General features: G+C 41.1%; 1 protein-coding gene across 1 annotated transcript; it reads left to right on the forward strand.

Annotated features, from left to right (window-relative positions):
• Positions 1-3,555: 3,555 nt before the first annotated feature.
• Positions 3,556-24,028, forward strand: LOC113142625 (dapper homolog 1-like). The gene is made up of 3 exons (XM_026327676.1): positions 3,556-3,948; positions 12,308-12,437; positions 22,186-24,028. The coding sequence occupies exons 1-3, from the start codon at positions 3,688-3,690 to the stop codon at positions 23,811-23,813; spliced, it is 2,019 nt and encodes a 672-aa protein (XP_026183461.1). The 5' UTR covers positions 3,556-3,687; the 3' UTR covers positions 23,814-24,028.
• The last annotated feature ends 1,243 nt before the right edge of the window (positions 24,029-25,271 follow it).

The raw sequence follows: 25,271 nt of genomic DNA on the forward strand, positions 1-25,271 counted from the left end.
GAGTAAGCACTTGGCGACAGTGGAGAGGAAAACTCCCTTTAACGGAAGAAAAAAACCTCCAGCAGAACCGGGCTCAGTTTGGCTATCTGCCTCGAAAGGTTGAGGTGAGTGGATAGAGGAGAGAGAAAAGTAATGAGTTACAGTAACCTAGCCTTGAGGTAACAAATGCATAGACTAGTTTTTCTGCATCATTTTGTGACATGATGTTCCTAATTTTGGCAATGTTGCGCAAGTGAAAGAAGGCAGTTCTAGAGATTTGTTTTATGTGTGAGTTAATGGACATGTCCTGCTCAAAAATAACTTCAAGGTTTTTCACAGTAGTGGTGGAGGCCATGGTTATGCCATCTAAAGTAGGTATAATTTTAGAATTTTAGGACAGATTCTGTTCACTCTGTACATGCTTCTTTTTGGCAGTTTCATTAAGAAGCACTCTATTAATTGCCACTGATATGCAGATGACACTCAGCTGTATCTATCTATGAATCCTGTTAACACAAACCAGTTAACCAGACTTCAAGCATGTCTAACTGACATAAAGGCCTGGATGACCAGTAGTTTCTACTTGACAACTGAAAGCATCTCAGTAAATCATCAATGGAATTTTGACAACATTGGGGAGGTTTGTAGATGATTATGTAGAGAACAGAGGGAGATCATTTTAGCCCATGCAGCAGGATTGAGGCCTCAGCAGGGACGCTGTTGTCGCACTGAAGGAGGCTGTTGCTGCTGCGGCTGTGGCTGCTGCGGCGCTGGCTGGGGCAGCTCTGGAGACTCTGGCCAAGGTGGCGGCACTAGAGATCCTGGCCGAATGGGCAGCGCTGGGGACCCTGGCCGAGTAGGTGGCGTGGGGACCCTGGTCGAGTAGGCGGTGCAGGCTAAGGAGGCTCCTGAGACTCTGGCAGAGGTGGCGGCACTTGAGACCCTGGCCGAGTAGGCGGTGTTAGGGTCTCTGGCTACTGCGGAGCTGGAGGCTCTGGCTCGGTGAGTAAAAGTAAATCTCTTTTAAGGAAAGAGCCACAGTGAGTTACTACCAATGAGGCAGACTGACGAACTGGCAGTTGACTGGTGATGATCCGGTGCTTTTACTGTGTGGGATGTGGATACTGCCGTGAGTGCCTCCTCGCCTCGTACACCTGCGGGAAATCTCATTAACGAGACACAGAAGGAAAATGGGAAAAGAAACGAGGGAAAAAGGGGAAATGAGGCAGTGCTGCTGCAAAATGCAAATGAGGTGACGATCTGTGAACTTGAAGTGAATATTTTTGTCTAAAATACTGTGAATTGCTCTAAAAAATGCATATTGCTTTTTGAATTACTTAAGAGAGAAGGAGGAATTTAAAGTCATTACAGAAATGTGAAGTGTTACTTACCAACTGCCTTACTAAAGCCATCAGCTGGCAGCATAGTGTTAATATGTGACAGACTGGCAGATACATAAACCAAGCCTATAAATGCACAAATAAGTCAAATCAAGTTTGTCATATAGCACGTTTCATGCATAAAGGTACATTTTTAATGTGGATGCTGAAATTATGTATTTTACTCTAATTTATGATGGTCTTTGTCACTCCTGTGTATGCTCTACTGTATATGAATGCAGGGTTATCCAACAAATGCTGAAGCATTAGTATTATGTTACATTTCATTACATTTTATTTAATATGGCTGTGTAAACATTGACAGTAAAAAGCAGACTCCTGCTCAGTCAAATGCGTATATAATGGTATGAAATGACAACTCAGGATGTGGTACATTTAGTTACATAAAATGTGATGCCAAAATTAAAATTCCATTTACAAAAAGCAGAATTTTAATGGCAACCTCCAAATTGATTGCCTGTGTTGCTTCAACTCTGTCATTTCATACACATGCACACTCACGTACACACACCCACACACACACACCTTGGCTGCATCCAGTTCACTATGTGGCGTAGCACTGTATAATCCTGTGCATGCTCAAAATGTCTGACCTTTTTGGAAACCTATTTTGATCTGCATATATGAAACTATGAAACTAAACTGTTTATACAGATACACACATGGATAAAATTGCTGATACTCTTCCATTAAAGAAACAAAAACCAATAATGGTCACTGAAGTAACTTTAAACTGACAAAAGTAATAATAAATAAAAATTTACTAAAAATTAACTAATTAACTAAAAATAAATCAGACATTGCCTTTGAATTGTGGTTCAGTACAAGAATAAAAAAAAATAAACAAATGAAAATGGCCTGAACAAAAATGATGGTACCTTAATATTTTGTTATACAACCTTTTGAGGCAATCACTGCAATCAAGTGATTTCTGCAACTCTCATTGAGACAGGTATTTTGTTCCACTCCTTGTGAGCAAACTACTCCAGCTGTCTCAGGTTTCAAGGGTGCCTTCTTCAGACCGCATGTTTCAGCTCTTTCCACAGATGTTCAATAGGATTTAGATCAGGGTTCATAAAATAGTCAGAATAGTCTAGTGTTCTGTTCTTAACCATTCTTGGGTGTTTTTAGCTGTGTATTTTGGGTCATTACCCTGTTTAAGGACCTATGACTTGTGACTGAGACCAAACTTTCTGACACTGGGCAGCACATTTTGCTCCACACGACATTCTCCCAGAAGCTTTGCGGCTTATCAATATGCATTTTGGCAAATTCCAGTTACGCTTTTTTATGATTTGCTTTGAACAATGGAGTCCTCCTTGATCGTCTTCCATTAAGTCCACTTTGGCTCAAACAGCAATGGATGGTGTGATCTGACACTGATGTACTTTGACCCTGGAGTTCACCTCTAATCTCTTTGGAAGTTGTTCTGGGCTCTTTGGTTACCATTCATATTATCCATCTCTTCCAATTGTCATCAGTTTTCCTCTTGTGGATACAGTCCTGTGGACCTTAAACTAATAAATAATATGTGCAACTGTAGTCACAGGAACATCAAGCTGCTTGGAGATGGCCTTATAGCCTTTAACATGCTTGTCTATAATTTTATTTATAATCTCCTGAGACAACTCTCTCCTTAGCCTTCTGTGCTCCAGGTTCAGTGTGGTACACACCATGATACCAAACAGCACAGTGACTACTTTTCAGCCTTTAAATAGGGCGACTGACTGTTTGAAGTTTGAAGACCCTTGTGATGCTAATTACACTTTAGTCTAACATGTCCCTAAGGTCAAATTCTTTTCAATCTTTTCTAGGGGTACCATCATTTTTGTCCAGGCCAGTTTCATTAATTTTTTTTTAATTCTTCTGTTGAACCACGATTTAAAAGGAGTGTCTGATTTGCATTAGTTAAGGTTCAATACATTTTAGTTTATTATTTTTGTCAGTTTCACGTTATTTCAGTGACCATTGTGGGTTTTTCTTTCTTTATTTGAAGGGTACCAACAATTTTGTCCACGTGTTTCTGATACATATAATCGTGTATGGCCTGGGTCGATTGTAGATGTCTGGCAAGAGTCAACAAAACTACATGCCTATCTCTACATGCCTACCAACAGCTGTCCAAGTGAGACTGCACAGCAGAGCGCAGGAAGGGGGGGGGTGTCTGAGTCGCATAGCGGTGAGTTCAGCTGTTGAAGCCTTCAGACGATTCCGTTCTACTGTAGGTATCTAGAGAATAAAGGGGTGAAGCACGTATTCGGTAGATAATTTAGCCTCAGTCTGTTGGGAAAGAAAGAAAAGAGTCTGTATGTCTTTACAAGATTTACCAAGCTCGTTTGGAGTCATGTTCCCAGCGTTTACCCTGCCCATGAACGCGGAGCGCAGTCGGAATAAGGAACGGCTGGAGGCCAGTTTGGCCGGCTTGTGTGAGCTGGAGTTGCTCAAACAGAGGCAAGAATGCAGGGTGTTGAGCGCTCTCTGCCCCGGGGACTCTCCTGTTCCAGGCCGTCTGCTTTGGGATGCACGGAAGATAGACGCGGCTGATGACTATGGACCCGAGCTCCAAAATGTAAGTTTTGTTGATCTGATGATGATTATTTGGTAGAAATTAGGTAAAATGAATGTCCTGCTAGTTTGTTTTGTAAATTAATTGAAGTTGTAGTGTGGCGTGAGACGAAAACCCTACTTGATACACAACAAAACGCAAGTGTTAAATCAACACTAAAAGTGGACACATATAAAGACTTTTAGTGTTATATTAACTCGTTAGCGTGTTTGCTGTGTAAGGCTTGACCTTATCAGAAGGTCTTTTGTTATTAGATATGACTTGGCCGACAACTCCGCTGTAGCGAGAGAAATCCGCAGATTTATTTAATATGCTTAATCAGTTTCCTTTTTTGGAGTCTGCTCGGGCCTCTGGACCTCCTTGTGGTAACAACTGGGTTCGATTTACACCACCAGCCAAACATTTGGACATACTTTCCAATTTAATTCATTGTGAAAGTGTGTCCATGTGTGCATTTATGTGTGAAAAAACCCCCACAAAACCAAATAAAACAAAAAATAAAATGTTAGAATGCCAATGAGAAGGTAGCCTATGAAAATATGAAGTTGATCAAGTTACCGTTTATCATCAACTATTCTAGTTACAGGGCCTATTTTTAATCTGCTTAATGTTCTGCTTGTCTGAGGGTTTCATTTCTGACGGTGACAACGCAGCACCACTGCACTTTTAAAGGTCTACTAGTTTCTTGTGCCTGATTGTGTGTTGGGGGAATGAGATGAAATAATAAGCAAAGGAACAACAAAAAACAAAACAAAACATCTCCTGGGTGTTATGCAGGAGAGACACAGGCAGAGAAAGAATGGATGTTTGTGTTTACGAGAGTATTTATTCGTCACAGAGAGCTGCTGATAGCCTCGTGACAACCCACAGCAGCTGAAGAAGCAGCGCAGCCTTCACTGTTGCCTCCTGATTGTCAGGGGACTAATCAGAGGCTGCACTGAAATTTGCCATGTGTGCTGTGCATAGTTAATGCATCAATATCTACCCGTTGCACCCATGCTGTCTTAAAATATTTTATCTCTTTTAACAAAAGTGGAAAAAACTAACACTAATAAAAAAGATAAAATAAAATGAACAAATAAATGAAACAAATATAAATAAATGAATTTAATTATAAATTAATTAAGCAAAGTCAGAATACTAATAAGCATGACCAAATTGGAGACAAACTAAATGTCCATTAAACCTTCTAAATAGCATAACACTGTATCCATACCTACCTGAATGCCATATTTCATATTATATAATAATAATAATATATTATATCATATTTCATATCAAATCACAACATAGAGTGCTATATCACCATCATTATATGCTACATCATCATATTGTCCCGGATTGGTAACGGAGGAGACTTCAACTACACATGGACATAGGACTGAGGGGAAAGGGGTTTTATTTCACACAGACAAATGACTAGATACAACCAGTAGATGTCCCTGAAGAGCTAGGTCAGTCGAGTGAACAACATCCGGCAACATGCAGATCAGAAAGCTATACTTCACAACTCTCCTGCGAACGGGATCTCCGTTGTTCCACTCAACACGCCCCATGAGCACGGCTCCAGTCGGGATAACAGGGAAACAAAAACACAGGGAACTGAGCCGCATCGCTCAGTGGAAAACAAAAACGCAGGTGAGGCGCAGGTGAAAACAATCATTAAATCAGGAGAACCGAAAACAACCCAACCGGTTCCTGTCATGATCCTCCAAAATAAAACAAACAGGAAGTCCAGACTGCGGATCATGACACATATAAGAGGGTGTAGCATATATAAGTTACAGCATATGATCCCTACCACTATATAATTTCTATTCTGTCATCCTATAGCTGAATGCTCATTTTGCATACATAGAAAAATGGCTGACATCAGGCTATACAACATTATTGCCAATGTGAGATAACTGACCAACATGAATTTTTAGATTGTTACTTTGTTTGATTCATTATTATATTTTGCTACAAGACTACTTGGATTTCTTGTAGGAGATGAATAGTTTATCTGTCTGTATGTACTACACATGGACATAGGACTGAGGGGAAAGGGGAATAGTTAATGCTAGTCCAGACAAAATGACAGAAAGCTCTGATGCTTTCTAAGAGGACAAAAGTGATTGAATTTTACAATCAATGTAGAATGATTCATTGTTTATTATTAAAAACACATAGTGGCTGACAAAACATGGTACATCAGCTGCAAAGACTAGACTTGCCTTCTAGCAAGGTAGCAATCCACCACCTGCTGTAACTGTCAAATACTGTGGCTTTGCAGTGCTTTGGACATGTGAACAGTTGGTATGATGGTGCATGTAATTACATTGTGTGCTTGTGCTGCCAATATACTGCAAATCAGTGGAGACCTTTGCAGCTCTGTGGCTAACTTGTTGCTGAAATCAAACACAAACCTGCTCAACTGTACTGGATTTGTTTTTGTTTATATTTGGCACCTTCGTAAAGCCAGAACTGCATACCATTTATCACTAATGTAATGAACTATTGGAATGAACTATTTGAAGATTTTCAATCAGGATTTAGAGCACATCATAGTACAGAAACAGCACTGTTATAAGTCATCAACGATCTTCTCTTAGACTCAAATAATGGATTTGTTTCTATACTTGTCCTCCTAGACCTCAGTGCTGCATTCGACACTGTTGACCACAACATCTTATTACAGAGATTGGAGCATGTGACTGGTATCAGAGGAACAGCATTAAAATGGTTCCAATCCTATTTATCAGACAGATTCCAGTTTGTTCATGTCCATGATGAACCTTCCACACGCACAAAAGTGAGTTACGGAGTTCCACAAGGCTCTGTACTAGGACCGATTCTGTTCACCCTGTACATGCTTCCTGTAGGCAATGTCATTGGGAAGCACTCTATTAATTACCACTGCTATGCAGATGACACTCAGCTGTATCTATCCATGAAACCTGTTAACACAAACCAGTTAATCAGACTTCAAGTGTGTCTAACTCACATAAAGGCCTGGATGACCAGTAACTTTCTACTTTTAAATTCAGAGAAAACAGAAGTTATTGTATTTGGGCCTAAAAACCTCAGAAATAACTTTTCTAAAATTATAGCTACTTTAGATGGCATAGCCCTGGCCTCCAGCACTACTGTGAAAAACCTTGGAGTTATTTTTGACCAGGAGATGTCCTTTAACTCACACATAAAACAAATCTCTAGAACTGCCTCCTTTCACCTGCGCAACATTGCCAAAATTAGGAACATCCTGTCTCAAAAACTAGTCCATGCAATTATCACCTCAAGGCTAGATTACTGTAACTCATTACAATCTGGATGTCCCAGTATCTCCATAAAAAGCCTCCAGTTAATCCAGAATACTGCAGCTCCTTCATACCTTAAAGACGTCATAGTATCATATTATCCCAATAGACCACTTCGCTCAGAGTGCAGAGTGCAGGTCTACTTGTGGTTCCCAGAGTTTCCAAAAGTAGAATGGGAGGCAAAGCCTTTAGCTATCAAGCTCCTCTCCTGTGGAACCAGCTCCCAGTCTGGGTTCAGGAGGCAGACACTCTCTGTACTTTTAAGGCTAGACTTAAAACCTTCAATTCAATTCAATTCAATTTTATTTGCATAGCGTCAAATCACAATACAAATCATCTCAAGGCACTTTACAAAAACTAAAACTAAAAACCCAACAATTCCCTTATGAGCAAGCACTTGGCGACAGTGGAGAGGAAAAAATTCCCTTTAACGGAAGAAAAAACCTCCAGCAGAACCGGGCTCAGTTTGGGCGGCCATCTGCCTCGACCGGTTGGGGTGAGTGGATAGAGCAGAGAGAAAAGAACAGCAACAATAAACAACAAATAGACACTGCAGGTTGGTGGGACCAGTAACTGCACATCAGCGATATACAGCTCCAGGACCAGGGACACCTGCAGAAGGTACAGAGAGAATAGAGAGAGAGGGAGAGAGCACAAACTAGGGGAGAGAGAGAACACAAGGTTAGTAAGATTCAATGGTGGAATATACATGAGGTGGGAGGAGAGAAGAGAGGGGAGGGGAAGGGAAAGGGGGGGGTTAGGGTAGGGGAGCTCAGTGCACCGATGGTCCTCGGGCAGTCTAGGCCTATAGCAGCATAACTAAGGGATGGTTCAGGGTTGCCTGAAGCCAGCCCTAACTATACGCTTTGTCAAAGAGGAAGGTTTTAAGTCTAGCCTTAAAAGTATAGAGTGTGTCTGCCTCCTGAACCCAGGCTGGGAGCTGGTTCCATAGGAGAGGAGCTTGATAACTAAAGGCTTTGCCTCCCATTCTGCTTTTGGAAACTCTGGGAACCACAAGTAGACCTGCACTCTGAGAGCGAAGTGGTCGATTGGGATAATATGGTACTATGAGGTCTTTAAGGTATGAAGGAGCTTGATTATGAAGGGATTTGTATGTGAGAAGAAGGATTTTAAATTCTATTCAATATTTTACAGGGAGCCAATGAAGAGAAGCCAATATAGGAGAAATATGATCTCTCCTGCTAGTTCCTGTCAGGATTCTGGCTGCGGCATTCTGGATTAATTGGAGGCTTTTTATGGAGATATTGGGACATCCAGATAGTAATGAGTTACAGTAATCTAGCTTTGAGGTAACAAATGCATGGACTAGTTTTTCTGCATCATTTTGAGACAGGATGTTCCTAATTTTGGAAATGTTGCGCAGGTGAAAGAATGCAGTTCTAGAGATTTGTTTTATGTGAGTTAAAGGACATGTCCTGGTCAAAAATAACTCCAAGGTTTTTTACAGTAGTGCTGGAGGCCAGGGCTATGCCATCTAGAGTAGCTATAATTTGAGAAAAGTTATTTCTGAGATTTTTTGGCCCAAATATAATGACTTCTGTTTTCTCCGAGTTTAAAAGTAAAAAGTTACTGGTCATCCAGGCCTTCCTTTTTGGCAAAGCTTATAGTTAGGGCTGGCTTCAGGTAACCCTGAACCATCACCACAACCTCCAGTGTCTATTTGTTGTTTATTGTTGCTGTCCTTTTCTCTCTCCTCTATCCACTCACCCCAACCGGTTAAGGCAGATTGCCGCCCAAACTGAGCCTGGTTCTGCTGGAGGTTTTTTCTTCCGTTAAAGGGAGTTTTTCCTCTCCACTGTCGCCAAGTGCTTGCTCATAAGGAATTTGTTGGGTTTCTGTTTGGAAAGTTTCCTTAAAACAGGACTGTGGCGCCAGGAAAGCAGTAATTGTTACGTAGCCGCATTAAAAAAGCAAATGTTTCTTATAATGGTCACCAACTCTCAATGTAGTCGGTGGGAACAACAGCTGAGGTGGAGATGTGTGTGTGTTTTCCTGGGGCTGTGGAGGATTATTAGGGAGAGTTTGCTGTCAGAGGAGGGAGACAATCACCGGAGAGCCGGAACACAGCCTTCTTAAGGCCTTAAGGTGATGTTCAGAGCAGCGTCACCGCAAGCCGGACCCTCACAGAGCACAGCCGTACAGTCTGGTGCACTCCTCCGCACCACAGGGAAAGTCAACAAATGCCTCCAGATCTGGAGGACCTTAGGTCACACAGTCCTCATCAGGACAGGCTGGAGGATCAGCAGCCAAGGCTGCGAAGTGATTTGAGAGGCTCAGTGGGGGAGCTCTCGATGTATCCACCAGAAACCTTTTATGCCTGCGGTGTACTACCTCTTTTTTCAGTAACCCCTGCTTGGGAGTTGAGCAGAAAGAGGGCTGCAGACAGGTGGAAGGGTCACATGTAGCAGTGTCCTGCTGGACAGCACTGGGGGAGGGTAGTGCTGGGAGAGGCCAGCCATTTTTTTTGACCACAGGCCCCATCCATAAGTTCAAAGCTTTCTTCTGCAACTCAGCTTTGAGATGTCAATTATCCTCCTCAAGGTCAGTGATTTTACTAGCAGTCTTTTTTAAAAATGCAGCGCCACTAGACTACTGGTCATTGCGTTAGGTTCAAGTGACATGCTAAACTAAGCTAATCTCGGGCTGGGCCCCCAGTTCAGAGAAGTAAGTATTTATATAAGATGAATGGTGCTAGATTATTTATGCTGTCAGGGTTTGGAGCCCAGGTCAGTGCTGAGACAGAAACAGAAAACACCAGGTTATTACGAAATCTCTGTAACCTGAGTCTGTATATGTGGTAGTGCAATGTCTCGAGTCAATATGGATGACTAGGTATAGCCTAGTTCTAATGTTAAGTTGTGGAAACATGTTTAAAAATGCAAAAGCCTATTTTATCTGATTACTCGATAGAATACTCAACTCCAAAAATAATCAATAGTTACAGCCCTAAAATGCAGTTAACTTTTCTAGATTAGTTTAAACAAAAAATCACTATGTACCTGTGCATCAGCACTTTATATCATGCATGGAAAACAACTAGTGTTAATCAAATTTCCAAATGCCAAAAGAAGGACATTGTTGTTAAATGCATTCTTGGCAAAATTGTGTGTTTAAGGTGTTATTAGTAAGCGATGTGTGCCTGAAATGCATGAAATTCTTGGAGCATTAAGCCAGAATAACTGGTCAACCCATGTCTAACTCCTAAATATTTGCTGGACAACATTTGTTTGATCCAAATGTTGATGAATGTTGTGAAATGTGCTTGGCATTATCGGTGCAGTGTGTGAATCGTCCATTTGCCTTTGACCTTAAGATTGTAATTAAACATCGTAATTTCTGATCGACATCAGCTTTTTTTAGACTCAGGCACAATAAAAATAAATGTTCAAAGAATATACTGGCAGTACTGTATGCTTTAATTAAATAACTCTTCTAAAGTTTTATCACATTTGTGTTAAAACAAAATTTGTCACCTTCTTAAAATAATGGCCTACGTCATTTTTGACAAAGTTATTTTTTTTTGCCTAAGTCAGCTCTTCATGATGCTGGCCACCTCTGGCAAAATCACGTACATCCTCAGTGGAACAGATCATGCAATTCAAAACCTGTAAAATAATGGCCTATGGCAAGAATGTGACTTAGGCTGTTATATTTTGGTCAAGTCACGAGACAAAGTGTTTTTATAAGCTTTTGAAGATGGCGGCTGCTTCAAAAAGAAAGAAATTCTACCTAGCTAGTGAAGTTATTGCCATAATACAGGACCCATTACCCATTGTTGTGCGCCACTAGCATTTTCAAATGTTTGTGGCTTACACTTCCCCATGGTCAGTTTTTTGAAAAACCTGAAAATATGACTCAGGCAAACATTATAAGTGGGTGTTGACTTAATGAAGTCTAGCGTGTTTAGGAGAAACAATCTCTACAGATGCTCTGTACAATTCCCTTTTCGTCTACACACTAATTCTTTGAATATGCCAAAAACTGGTCAGAATTTTTAATTCAATTCAATTCAGTTTTATTTGTATAGCAGTGGGATACATAAGGTGGAATAACTGTAGAATCAAGTTGTCACTTTGCAATTGTATATATCAAACACATAATCTGTAATTAGAATTCCACCATTCATTATTGGTTTACAGCAGTTTTTTTGTCAGAAGGTAGTGTTAGAAAACATTGTATTTTAGAGGGTATTATTTAATTGAATTTCTGCACTAGGGCAGATTTTGGAACTTGTGAACGTGTCTCAAATTGCCTAAAAAAACAAGTGAGTTTGGTTAAACATGAGGTCTTCTGTAGAAATCATTGCACAAACAGAGTTTACATTTGGGTGGTTCAGACCAAATGTGTGTGTGTGTGCGCGCGCGTGCGTGTGTGTGTGTGTGTGTGCGCGTGCGTGCGTGCGTGTGTGTGTGTGTGTGTGTGAGAGTGAGTGAGTGATGGGGGCATTGTTTCTATAATAAGTGTTTGTGATCATAGCTGTTTGTGAGTGTGAAGGTTGTTGCTCTATACTTTTCTGTCTCTAGCTCTGTTCCTCTGAGATGAACAGGGAGATGATAAGTGCACTCGCAAATGAGTGTGTATTTTAATTGTATTTTTGTAGGAAAAAGATAAACTTTATTAATCCACACCGGAAATTCAGGAATGTATGAATGGATGAAAGGATGGATGGGTTGTTGTTGATCTATGTATATAAAAAGTAAAACACTTCCCACATTTTATTGCTTGAAGCATACAGGCTTACTGAGAGTAAGTTTTGTGTTACCTGTTGTAAGGAGTTTAAATAGTTCACTTTTTTTTTCTTGCTATATTTCCCCTAAAAGTAGGTATGATGACTAGTGCTTTGCAAGTTTGCCATTGCTACTTCCTGTGTGTCAAATCACATTTGACAACATTTATTCTAATTACACACAATCAAAACAATGCATGAACAGCCCACAAGTTATGATAAGTAAAAAATACTTTGCACATATTCACTTGTAATTTGAATGCTACCATTCCTACCTAAGTAAGGTCTCTTGAGTCTGTCTCTCTGTGTATTTCAGAGCAGTCTCCAGTGTACTCCATGGGATATAAACACAACTTTAGAGCAGCAGGTGTCAGAGCTGAAGGTAAACACTGAGGTAAAATCAACAGGTTCTCCTAATGATCTGAAGGACAACGAACTCAATTCAGGTAAAATTATCAACAATAACAGATATTAAAATTTTTGCAGGGCTTATTATGTGTAGAATACAGATACTGAAGACACCCATTTGGATTGTTGTCATGCCTACTCTGCCATTGCCTACTCACCTACTGGAACCTACTGGAAAGTTCAGTAGGTTGTTTTCATCCTACAGTTTCATTGTCATCTCTACGTACCTTACATAAGAAACAAATCTGTGCACACTGGAACTTAAAGAAGCAAATAGCCCTGTGTCTTGCATCAAGGAGGCAGTAATTCCATGGTGCTGGTTGTACAAGACCTTAATCAAGCTAAACTTGTGTCTGGCAATACCACAAGTCGCTTGAAGTATATGGATGAGTAAACTGAAACAAAATTAATTACTTTCATGTACTGTAACAAGCAACCACAACTGACTTTGTGGCAATTTTTGACTACTATTTCACATATCATATATATATATATATATATTATGAAATTTACCATTTACCTCTGAACCTTGAACTACAGAAACAGCCCCAAACCTACAGTATATGCAGTTTTAAAAGTAAACATGCATGAAGAATTCTCCTTTTCCATGGATGCAGAACTTTTTCCCATTTTATGTATGAATAAAAAATAATTGAGAGTATAAAAGTCAAGTTCAAGACTCATTAACTAGAGAATACGAGTAATATAAATACATTAATGTTAGTAAAGCTATATATTACTATAAGAAATTGCAATTTTATGATTTTAATTTCAATAGTGTATTTTTGCTGTGGTTGTAAAATGTTATGGTTAACTTTACTTTGTCTCCTGCCATGTTTTCCTTTTAAAATATCCAAAGCACTCTCAAATAACAATATATGAGATTGTGTTTTGATGTAAAAGGTGTCAATTTGACATTGCATAACATTATTTTACTCATTCAAATCTTCAGCATGTCTGGAAAGGTAGGCCCTGTGTACTGAAGCAATGATATAGCTCTTTTGGCAGATAATGTAGAAAACACCCAGCTAACCTGTTTACAATTTTTCTATGTACACTGTGTGCTCAATTATTAGGCAAGTTTCTCCTAAGATTTTTGAGGATTCATTTTATTACTGAACAGTGTTCTCTGTCAATCCAAAATATCAATAAACCCAATTATTGGGCAACTATTAGTGTGCAGAATTATTCAACTAGATGAAAAACAAAAATATTCCCATCTCATTTTCATCTGTTAAAGTGAGAATAATAAAGAACTCAAAATTTACAAATAAACATTTCTGACAAAAATAAAAAATCAGTGACCAATATAGTCACTCTTCTTTTCAATAAAAGCGGCAACCACAGCCTCCCAGATACTGTTCAGAGAGGTGTACTGTTTTCCTTCACAGTAAATGGGCCTGTTTGCACCATGACTGGTGGTAGACTGGTGATCTAAGAGTTCTGAGGTGAGTAGCTGAACATCCGGGTAAGCGAATCACTTTTGTCTTGCAGGCGTGTCGTGTTGTGTGTGTTGTGTGGTTCGTCTGCAGACTGGCGGCAGACTAGCTGTGGTTTGGCACACCTGGGAACCGGCTAGACTTTGAACAGTTCACTGGCTGCTGCATTCCGGTGCTGGTCGGGTACCTTTCTGTTTTGACCGGTGTTTGTTGCTATTTCCTGACTTAGCGCTCGTTGGCCTACCGGTTAGCTTAGCTAGCTAGTTAGCTTGCTAACATGGCCTCTCCCTCTCTCTCTCTTTCTTGCTCGGTGTGCCACATGTTTAGTTATTCCTCTGCCTCCTTTAGCGATAATGATACCTGTATTAAGTGTAAGGTTCTGTTAGCCTTGGAGGCGAGGATCACTGATTTGGAAGCGCGGCTCCGCACCTTCGAACAAAAGCCAGCTAGCCTAGCCCCGTTAGCTGGTGTGTCAGGGTCTGTTAGCGGTCCAAGGGCAGCTCCGGAGCAGCCCGGAGAATTAGCCTGGGTGACGGTCCGAAGGAAACATACTCCTAAGCAGAAGCCCACGGCTCATCACCTACCTGTTCACGTTTCTAATAGATTTTCCCCGCTCAGCGACACACCCGCTGAGAAACCGACTCTGATAATTGGCGATTCCATAGTCAGGAACGTGAAAATAGAGACACCAGCGACCATAGTCAAATGTATTCCTGGGGCCAGAGCGGGCGACATCGAGTCAAATCTGAAGCTGCTGGCTAAGGCTAATCGTAAATATGGGAAAATTGTTATTCACGTCGGCAGCAATGACACCCGATTACGCCAATCGGAGGTCACTAAAATTAATGTTGAGTCGGTGTGTAACTTTGCTAAATTAATGTCGGACTCCGTAGTTTTCTCTGGACCCCTCCCCAATCTGACCAGCGATGACATGTTTAGCCGCATGTCGTCGTTCCGTCGCTGGCTGTCTAGGTGGTGTCCAGCAAACGATGTGGGCTTCATAGACAATTGGGCCACTTTCTGGGGAAAACCCGGTCTGATAGCGAGAGATGGCATCCATCCCACTTTGAATGGTGCAGCTCTCATCTCTAGGAATTTGGCCGAGTTTCTTAGCCGACCTAAAGCCTGACAATCCAGGGTGGGGACCGGGATGCAGAGACTCAGTCTAAAACGCTTCTCCGCAGTTTCCTTAGAGCCGCCGCCCCCTTCAAACCACATAGAGACTGTGTCTGCCCCTCGAACATATAAATCAAACAAATCAGAAGTTAACAGAAGAGGAGTTATTCATAAAAACTTAATAAAAATTAAGACCACTCCTCTTATTGAACAGAAAAACAGAACTGTCAAATGTGGATTATTAAATATTAGGTCCCTTTCTTCTAAATCTCTGTTAGTAAATGATTTGATAACTGATCACCAAATTGACCTACTTTATCTTACTGAAACCTGGTTACAGCAGGATGAATATGTCAGTCTGAATGAATCAACCCCCCTCAGTCATAAAAATTATCATGTTCCTCGAAGCACAGGTCGAGGTGGAGGAGTAGCTGCAATCTTCCAGTCAAACTTATTATTAAACTTTCATCCTCAGAACAGTTATAACTCATTTGAGAGCCTCACTCTTAGTCTCTCACATACAAACTGGAAAACACAAAAACCAGTTCTACTTGTCATTTTGTACCGTCCACCTGTTCCTTACTCAGAGTTTTTAACTGAATTCCCTGACTTCCTGTCTGATTTAGTGCTTAGATCAGATAGTCATTATAGTGGGAGATTTTAACATTCATGTAGATGTTGAAAATAACAGCCTCAGCATTGCATTTAATTCTATATTAGATTCAATTGGTTTCATTCAAAATGTTAATAAACCCACCCACTGTTTTAATCACACCCTTGATCTTGTTCTGACCTATGGCATCGAAATTGAACATCTAATAATTTTCCCCCCAAATCCTGTTTTGTCAGATCATTCTTTAATAACTTTCGAATTTAAAATGATGGATCATGCAGCGTCTGGAAGAAAATTCCACTACAGCAGATGTTTATCCGACAACGCTGTTAATAAATTTAAGAAAATGATTCCATCTTTATTTGCATCTATGCCAAGTATAAACATAATGGAGGGCAGCTGCCTTAATCCTACTCCCTACCAAATTGATCATGTTGTTGACAGCGCTGTAACCTCACTGCGTGAAACGCTTGATTCTGTAGCCCCTCTGAAAAAGAAGTTAGTGATTGAGAGAAGACTAGCCCCATGGTATAATTTACATGTTCGTACCTTAAAGCAGGCATCACGAAGGCTGGAAAGGAAGTGGCGTTCCACAAACTTAGAGGAAATTTTTCTAGCCTGGAAAAACAGTCTACTAACATATAAAAAAGCTCTCCGTAAAGCCAGAACTGCATACTATTCATCACTAATAGAGGAAAATAAGAACAATCCCAGGTTTCTTTTCAGCACTGTAGCCAGGCTGACAAAAAGTCACAGCTCCGTTGAGCCCAGTGTTCCCTTAGCTCTCAGCAGTGATGAATTTATGAGTTTCTTTACAAATAAAATCACAACTATTAGAGATAAAATTCAGCAGATGCTTCCTATACCTGCAATAAATGAATCTTTTACTACAGTAGCTCTTGAATCATCTGTAGGACCTCAGTTATGTTTAGACTGCTTCTCTCCTATAGATCTCTCTGAATTTACATCAGTAGTTGCTTCATCGAAATCATCAACGTGTCTCTTGGACCCCATCCCGACTAGACTGCTTAAAGGCACCCTGCCATTAATGAACTCATCTTTATTGGACTTGGTAAATTTATCTCTAGTATCAGGCTACGTACCACAGGCCTTTAAGACTGCAGTAATCAAACCTTTACTCAAAAAGCCTAGTCTTGATCCAGGTGTCTTGGCTAATTATAGACCAATATCCAACCTGCCATTTATTTCTAAAATCCTAGAAAAAGCTGTTGCTAAGCAGCTATCAGACCACTTACACAGGAATGAACTATTTGAAGATTTCCAATCAGGATTTAGAGCACATCATAGTACAGAAACAGCACTGTTGAAAGTTACCAACGATCTTCTCTTAGCCTCAGATAATGGACTTGTTTCGATACTTGTCCTCCTAGACCTTAGTGCAGCATTCGACACCATTGACCACAACATCTTATTACAGAGACTGGAGCATGTGATTGGTATCAGAGGAACAGCGTTAAAGTGGTTCCAATCCTATTTATCGGACAGATTCCAGTTTGTTCATGTCCATGATGAACCTTCCACACGAACAAAAGTTAGTTATGGAGTTCCACAAGGTTCTGTGCTAGGACCGATTCTGTTCACCCTGTACATGCTTCCTTTAGGATATATCATTAGGAAGCACTCTATTAATTACCACTGCTATGCGGATGACACTCAGTTATATCTATCTATTAAACCTGTTAACACAAACCAGTTAACCAGACTTCAAGCCTGTCTAACTGACATAAAGGCTTGGATGACCAGTAACTTTTTACTTTTAAACTCGGAGAAAACAGAAGTCATTATATTTGGGCCTAAAAATCTCAGAAATAACTTTTCTAAAATTATAGCTACTCTAGATGGCATAGCCCTGGCCTCCAGCACTACTGTAAAAAACCTTGGAGTTATTTTTGACCAGGACATGTCCTTTAACTCACACATAAAACAAATTTCTAGAACTGCATTCTTTCACCTGCGCAACATTTCCAAAATTAGGAACATCCTGTCTCAAAATGATGCAGAAAAACTAGTCCATGCGTTTGTTTCCTCAAGGCTAGATTACTGTAACTCATTACTATCTTGATGTCCTAATATCTTAATAAAAAGCCTCCAATTAATCCAGAATGCCGCAGCCAGAGTCCTGACAGGAACTAGCAAGAGAGATCATATTTCTCCTATATTGGCTTCTCTTCATTGGCTCCCTGTAAAATATAGAATAGAATTTAAAATCCTTCTTCTCACATACAAATCCCTTCATAATCAAGCTCCTTCATACCTTAAAGACCTCATAGTTCCATATTATCCCAATCGACCACTTCGCTCTCAGAGTGCAGGTCTACTTGTGGTTCCCAGAGTTCTCAAAAGCAGAATGGGAGGCAGAGCCTTTAGCTATCAAGCTCCTCTCCTGTGGAACCAGCTCTCAGCCTGGGTTCAGGAGGCAGACACTCTCTGTACTTTTAAGGCTAGACTTAAAACCTTCCTCTTTGACAAAGCATATAGTTAGGGCTGGCTTCAGGCAACCCTGAACCATCCCTTAGTTAGTTATGCTGCTATAGGCCTAGACTGCCCGAGGACCATCGGTGCACTGAGCTCCCCTACCCTACCCCCCCCCCCCCCCCACCTCATGTATATTCCACCATTGAATGTTACTAACCTTGTGCTCTCTCTCTCCCCTAGTGCTCTCTCCCTCCCTCTCTCTCTCTCTCTCTCTGTACCTTCTGCAGGTGTCCCTGGTCCTGGAGCTGTTTATCGCTGATGTGCAGTTACTGGCCCCACCAACTTGCAGTGTCTATTTGTTGTTTATTTTTGCTGTTCTTTTCTCTCTGCTCTATCCACTCACCCCAACCGGTCGAGGCAGATGGCCGCCCAAACTGAGCCCGGTTCTGCTGGAGGTTTTTTTCTTCCGTTAAAGGGAGTTTTTTCCTCTCCACTGTCGCCAAGTGCTTGCTCATAAGGGAATTGTTGGGTTTTTAGTTTTAGTTTTTGTAAAGTGCCTTGAGATGATTTGTATTGTGATTTGGCGCTATACAAATAAAATTGAATTGAATTGAATTGAATTAAATCTCCCATTTAAGAAGGGGCCCATAAGTTCTCAATAGGGTTTAAGGTCAGGTAAGGAAGGTGGCCATGTCATTATTCCTTCATCTTTAAGGCCTTTACTGGCTAGCCATGCAGTGGAGTACTTCAATGCATGCGATGGAGCATTGTCCTGCATAAAAATCTTGATCTTCAAAGATGCACTTTTTCCTTTACCACTGCTTGAAAAAAGTGTGTTCAAAAAACTGGCATTAGGTTTGGGAGTTGATTTCGATTCCATATTTAACCCAAAAAGGTCCATCTAGCTCATCTTTAATAATGCTAGCCCATACCAATACGCCTCCACCTTGCTGGTGTCTGAGTTGAAGTGGAGCTTTGTACCCATTACTGATCCAACCACAGGTCCATCCATCTGGTCCGTCGAGTTACCCTCATCTCATCAGTCCATAAAACCTTTGAAAAATCTGTATTCAGATATTTCTTGGCCTAGTCTTGATGTTTTAATTTATGTGTCTTGTTGAGTGGTGGTCAGATTTCAGCCTTCCTCACCTTGACCATGTCTCTGACCACTGAACACCTTGTACTTCTGCACACTGCAGGTAGGTTGCAGTTCTGGAACGTGACAGCACTGAAGGATAATGGTAGCTTCACATTTGATTCTGCTCAAATCTTGAATCTTGGGCAGTTAATTTGTGTCTTTTTTTTCTCACATTTCTTGCAACCCTGTTGACTATTTGCAACAAAATGTGTGATGGTTCTGTGATCACACCCCAATATCCTAGCAATCTCAAGAGTGCTGCATCTCTCTGAGAGACTTTTTACAATTTTTGACTTTTCAGAGTCAGTTAAATCTCTTTTTTGGTCCATTTTGCCAGAGGAAAAGAAGCTATATAGCTATATAATTATGCACACCTTAATATAGGGTGTTGGTCTATGTAGGCCACACCCTCCCTCATTACACAAGTACACATCACCTGATATGCCTAAATCCAATAAGCATTCAAGTGTATACGGCTTGGAATTGATAAATTATATTATAGCAGACCTAAGGCAGGATGTTGATAGGATATGTGCAGGATATGTTCACATTCCAAGACCAAGGAAAGAGTTTTTAGCCTCAGGAAATTTATATTAACCTTATTAGTCCCACAATGGGGAAATTGCATTACCACCCAAAGTGCACACACACACCGTGAACACACACCAGAGCAGTGGGCAGCCATTGCTGCAGTTGGGAGTTCGGTCTCACCTCAATCATGGTATTGAAGGTGGAGAGTGCGCTAGCTATTCACTCCGCCCCACTGACTGAGACTCAAACCTGCAACTTTCAGGTTACAAGTCCAACTCTCTAGCCATTAGGCCATGACTGCTCTAAAACTTTTAGTAAACAACAGGAAGAGCTACAGCCCTCTCCACCAAATACTGCACTGTCAAGAGCAGACCACCAACTCTTACTAAGAGAACCCCTCTCTTTACAAACATACTTCCCCTGCTCACACCCAGCCACAAATACCTTAAAACTAGTTCCTCGCAGAAAGGACCTGAAACTTATACAATGACTTATAAGTTGTTCTTGTTATATTTCTGCTTTGATTGTTAAACATGTAACGTGTGACCAGACCTACAGAGCATCACTGTCAGACTAGTGTTCTATAGAAGCTGTGCTATTGTTTATCTGTCACTCATGTTTGTGGTTAATCCATGAACCTATGTTAAGTTTTATTGACTCTCATTTAAGTTGCTGAACTATTGACTCTGGTTAGTTGCTAAGTTTGTCATGTTTTTTAACTTTGCTGGGTGGAAAAAGAAATTATTGTTCCCATTATGAATACATTCTTAAAAACACTTAGTCTCACGATTCACGCAGACCAATGAGACTGTACCGTCACAATCAGGGGACTATGAACCAATCGCTAGCGAGGAAGGAGCACCTCCTGGGCACAACCACATCGTGTCAAGCATGATGACACACTAACCAGATGGATTCACCCGCCCAGCGCACCAAAACACAAAAAGACATCACACAGAGAGACACGTGCAGATTTACATATTTTGAGATTTGCAGAACAATTTAGAGATTTACAGGTCTGCAGACTCCTCAAGACCCTCTTGCTCTGAGGAGAAAGACCCTCAGAAAAAGAGCACCTACAGAGCAATGAGGTAGAGACTGCTTTTATTGCGGCTGTCCTGTAGCAAACAGCTCACCAGCTGACCATCTTGCATCAATGAAACTCCATAGGACAACTCTGCAGCAGCCAGACAGAGAGCGAGGAAAGGCAATGAATTGACTCCAGGCCTGCAGCCGAGGACTTCGGGGAGCACCTACATCTCTCCTGGAAAACTTCCGCGGGATTACAGTCAGACCAGCTCACAGCGGAATGGAGCGAGCCTCAGTAAACTCGAGGTCAGACAAGTAATCTGTGGCTGTTCTGGTTGTGTCACACTAATCTCAGTTGGTCTTGGTCAGTTGGACCTCAGACCCAAACACAGAACATAAATTAATTTCAAGATTTCTTTTCCACCACTGCAAACAACCTATTGTTAGACTGTTTAATAATATTTTACTCGTTAATTCATCTAGTTTCTCAGATTCAATTTAATTCAATTCAATTCAATTTTATTTGTATAGCGCCAAATCACAATACAAATCATCTCAAGGCACTTTACAAAAACTAAAACTAAAAACCCAACAATTCCCTTATGAGCAAGCACTTGGCGACAGTGGAGAGGAAAAACTCCCTTTAACGGAAGAAAAAACCTCCAGCAGAACCGGGCTTAGTTTGGGCGGCCATCTGCCTCGACCGGTTGGGGTGAGTGGATAGAGCAGAGAGAAAAGAACAGCAACAATAGACAACAAATAGACACTGCAGGTTGGTGGGACCAGTAACTACACATCAGCGATATACAGCTCCAGGACCAGGGACACCTGCAGAAGGTACAGAGAGAACAGAGAGAGAGGGAGAGAGCACAAACAGAGAGGGAGAGAGCACAAATCAGTTCTCCGTCCATTTCCCCCTATGTAAATAGCATCTATCTACCATGTAAATAGCTGAATAAATTTTAAAAAGACGTGTGACTGGCGTGATTGATGTTATTTTGCACAATAATTATGACACTGAATCTTGCTCAGATTGTAGAATGATATCCTATATGGTTAATTAATTGACTGGCTGATCTGCCATCAAAGGATGTAGTGCCCCGAAATTATGAAGATGGTTCATGATATTCATAATTCCTAAACTAGACATAACAAACACATTCATGTCCAATACATGTATATATTTATATTCTACAATATGGTCAAAATATTTACTTGCCTAATAATTGTGCACACAGTGTATTTAGTAGCAAAGTTGATGTTTTTTCCAAAGATGCCTTCTTTTGATTGAATCAATTCATCAACTTGTTCAGCAAGTTAAAGATACATGATTGACTTATGAAGTGAGAAGTAACATTAATGCAATTTGCAACAGTCAGAATTTGTACAGAATGATTTTTGTACATCAAAATGAGAATCATTTTACAGAAGTTTAACCACACAAAGATTCTGATCATTTTCGTTGTCCTTGTTCTCTTTGTCAGGTGAAGTCCTTGCAGGCAAGCAAACTGGATCTTCTCAATTAAATTACCAATCAGTAGTCACTTGTTCTCTCTCAGCTTCTTTCAAGGGAACAGGAGAAACATGGCTGTCAGATGCAATGAGACAGACCATGGCTACTAATGCTTTGGAGATGAGGGATGTTGATTCTAGTCAGGAAGATTATCAACAAGCCCAAAAGGTCAAGACTTACATATTTAGATTGATCCAACGCCGAGCTTTGCCCACACGGCCCTTAAAGCCCCGAACCAGCCTGGCACATGATGCCCGAGCTATCAGTATGCTGAAGCAGAACAATTTATGCCACAAGGAGGCACAACATTCACCAAAGCAGGTGTCTGTTCAAGTGGTCTGTTCTCCTCAGTGTTTAGAAGAAACTGCTTCACAGGCTAGCCATAACCTGGATCAGGAGTGCTACCTAGGGAAAGAGTTTGCTGAAGATGACCCACCCCCAAACCACCACCTCCATGAAAGAGTCCAGCATCAAACAAAGTTTTGTCAAAAACCTAGACAGGCCTCTATGATTAACACCCCCTGCTCAATCTCGCTGGAGTATCCATCTTGCAGAGTTCTGAAAGTCCATCCAGACTCCAGCAATAGTGAGTCCGATTCACCCCAGCATTTCAACAATTACCCTTCCCCTTTAGCTCTGTCACAGCCTCACAGACCACTTTGTCCTGATGAGCAGCTTGTCAGTGCAGAATATATTCCAGCCCAGCCCTGCAGAGCCTCCATGAGAACTTATGCCTATACCCACTCCAACCCCCTCAAGGGCTCAGGAATACCTAAGACCAATGAAAACACATTTTCTCCAGAAAAAGGTCATTATCATCATCTAGAGCAGCAGCCCACATCATCTCACATCCAACCCTCCAGATGCCGAGGTGGCCCAAAGAAATGTCGTTCACATGAAGACAGAAATGGTGCCAGTAGGAAGCTGGGGAAGAAGGCATGTAGGTCTCAGTCAGAGAACAGCCTCCAAAGAGTTCCAGAGCGCAAGTACAATACAGTAGAGCGGGACGGTGGAGGAAGTGGAAGTGGTGGAAAGGGAAGCCGGAGTAGTCAATCAAAGAGCAAGAAACAGCAAGGAAGTGGTAGCTACCTCCGCTGGCAGTCCACCCTGGAGCTAAGCCAAGATGAGGCATGCCAGTCACTGATGCATGGCTCTTTAACTTCAAACCAAAGGGATCACTGTGCAAGGCGTGCACGCAAATCTCGTTCTACACATACATCATATGCCTACCCACACCGCAACCACAGCCACCACCATTCCAGCCTTCATCAGCACATTAACTACCAGTTAGAGAGAGAAAAAGTGCCAATGTGCCACCCAACTGAAGACTACCCTCACCCAGGTCAGGGTGAGTCTGAGTCAAGCATGAGTGAAGCTGATTCTCTTGATTCCAGCTCTTTGTCCAGTGACTCAGATGAAAGTGGTGGTCTGGTTTGGCCCCAACAACTACCCCCTCAACTTTCCTTCCCATCATCTTCTGCCCCACATGGAGCCCCTCTGCAGCCCAAGGCTTTTGTCAAGATTAAGGCCTCACATGCTCTTAAAAAAAAGATCCTGCGCTTCCGCACTGGTTCACTGAAAGTAATGACCACTGTATAAATAGGAGTACTGGCCAAACTGAAGGAACCTGAACCATGTAAAATGATGGCTGACAAACCACAGTGTATATAAAAAGTAATGTGAATATGACGGTTATATAGTCCATTGATTGGGTGGTCTTAAATTTCAATTCAATTCAATTCAATTTTATTTGTATAGCGCCAAATCACAATACAAATCATCTCAAGGCACTTTACAAAAACTAAAACTAAAAACCCAACAATTCCCTTATGAGCAAGCACTTGGCGACAGTGGAGAGGAAAAAACTCCCTTTAACGGAAGAAAAAAACCTCCAGCAGAACCGGGCTCAGTTTGGGCGGCCATCTGCCTCGACCGGTTGGGGTGAGTGGATAGAGCGGAGAGAAAAGAACAGCAACAATAAACAACAAATAGACACTGCAAGGTGGTGGGGCCAGCAACTGCACATCAGCGATAAACAGCTCCAGGACCAGGGACACCTGCAGAAGGTACAGAGAGAACAGAGAGAGAGGGAGAGAGCACAAACTAGGGGAGAGAGAGAGCACAAGGTTAGTGACATTCAATGGTGGAATATACATGAGGTGGGAGGGCATCAAAAGTAGTAAGCATTATATGGTAAATTGTACATGATGTATTATAGTTTACTAAAATTCTTATATGAATGACTTGTGCTTTGCCAAAGGGTACACTAATTTGGCTACACTGACCAATAAATATTTCCACACAATCACTTCATATTCCATGCTGACATTCTATTTGAAGTAACAGAGAACTGCATTTCATGATTTTAATTTTCTTTCCTGATAGATATTAATCTAATAATATCTATTAATCTAATTAATTATTTTAAGCAACATTGGGCCTTATGTAAAAATAATTTCAGTATTCGTATTCTTAACCATTTTTTTATATGGTCAGATAATTAGTCATCCAGTAAAATGTTTACGCTTCTCATGCCAATTGACACAGTAAGTTGCACATCTCACTGAGCAGACTTGTGTTTTATTTAATATCAGTCCACACTGACTCTTAAGACGGGCAACCTCCATGTTTTTTAGGCTTCATTTCCTGTGGAAATATAGACATGTACCATTTAGGTAAATTTTCTAAGGCCAGCTATAATATGCAGGGTGAGAGCTTTTTTTTTTAGCCGCTGTGTCTCTCATGCTGGCAGTAAAAATTGTACACACTCACCACATACTCTGCTCTGCTCTGATGACTGAATGCAGATCAGCAGTGGTGTTGGTTAAATGTTTGTTTTCACACATAAACTCCCAACAATACCATGAGAATCATATTGTCCAAAGTTGTCATTTTAAATGTGCTCACACGCTCCTCAAGTGAGATACACACTCACATTGACAGAAAATCTAGCTAATTAAAGTGAGGGGCAGTATTGCTTTTGTAGAGCATACAGGATACACAGTTGACTTTTTACAAGGGAGCTCCTAGTTAAAAATTCCAGGTCTGTGTTTCTCA

This window comes from Mastacembelus armatus, chromosome 14, assembly GCF_900324485.2.
Source record: "Mastacembelus armatus chromosome 14, fMasArm1.2, whole genome shotgun sequence".
NCBI classification, from domain to species: Eukaryota; Metazoa; Chordata; class Actinopteri; order Synbranchiformes; family Mastacembelidae; genus Mastacembelus; species Mastacembelus armatus.

Bases quoted from the DNA above. Each gene is read 5' to 3' on its own strand.
- LOC113142625 (XM_026327676.1), top strand. From the start codon at position 3,688: ATGTCTTTACAAGATTTACCAAGCTCGTTTGGAGTCATGTTCCCAGCG. The intron at 3,949-12,307 runs GTAAGTTTTGTT...TGTGTATTTCAG, and splicing joins ATGGACCCGAGCTCCAAAAT to AGCAGTCTCCAGTGTACTCC. The intron at 12,438-22,185 runs GTAAAATTATCA...TCTCTTTGTCAG, and splicing joins GGACAACGAACTCAATTCAG to GTGAAGTCCTTGCAGGCAAG.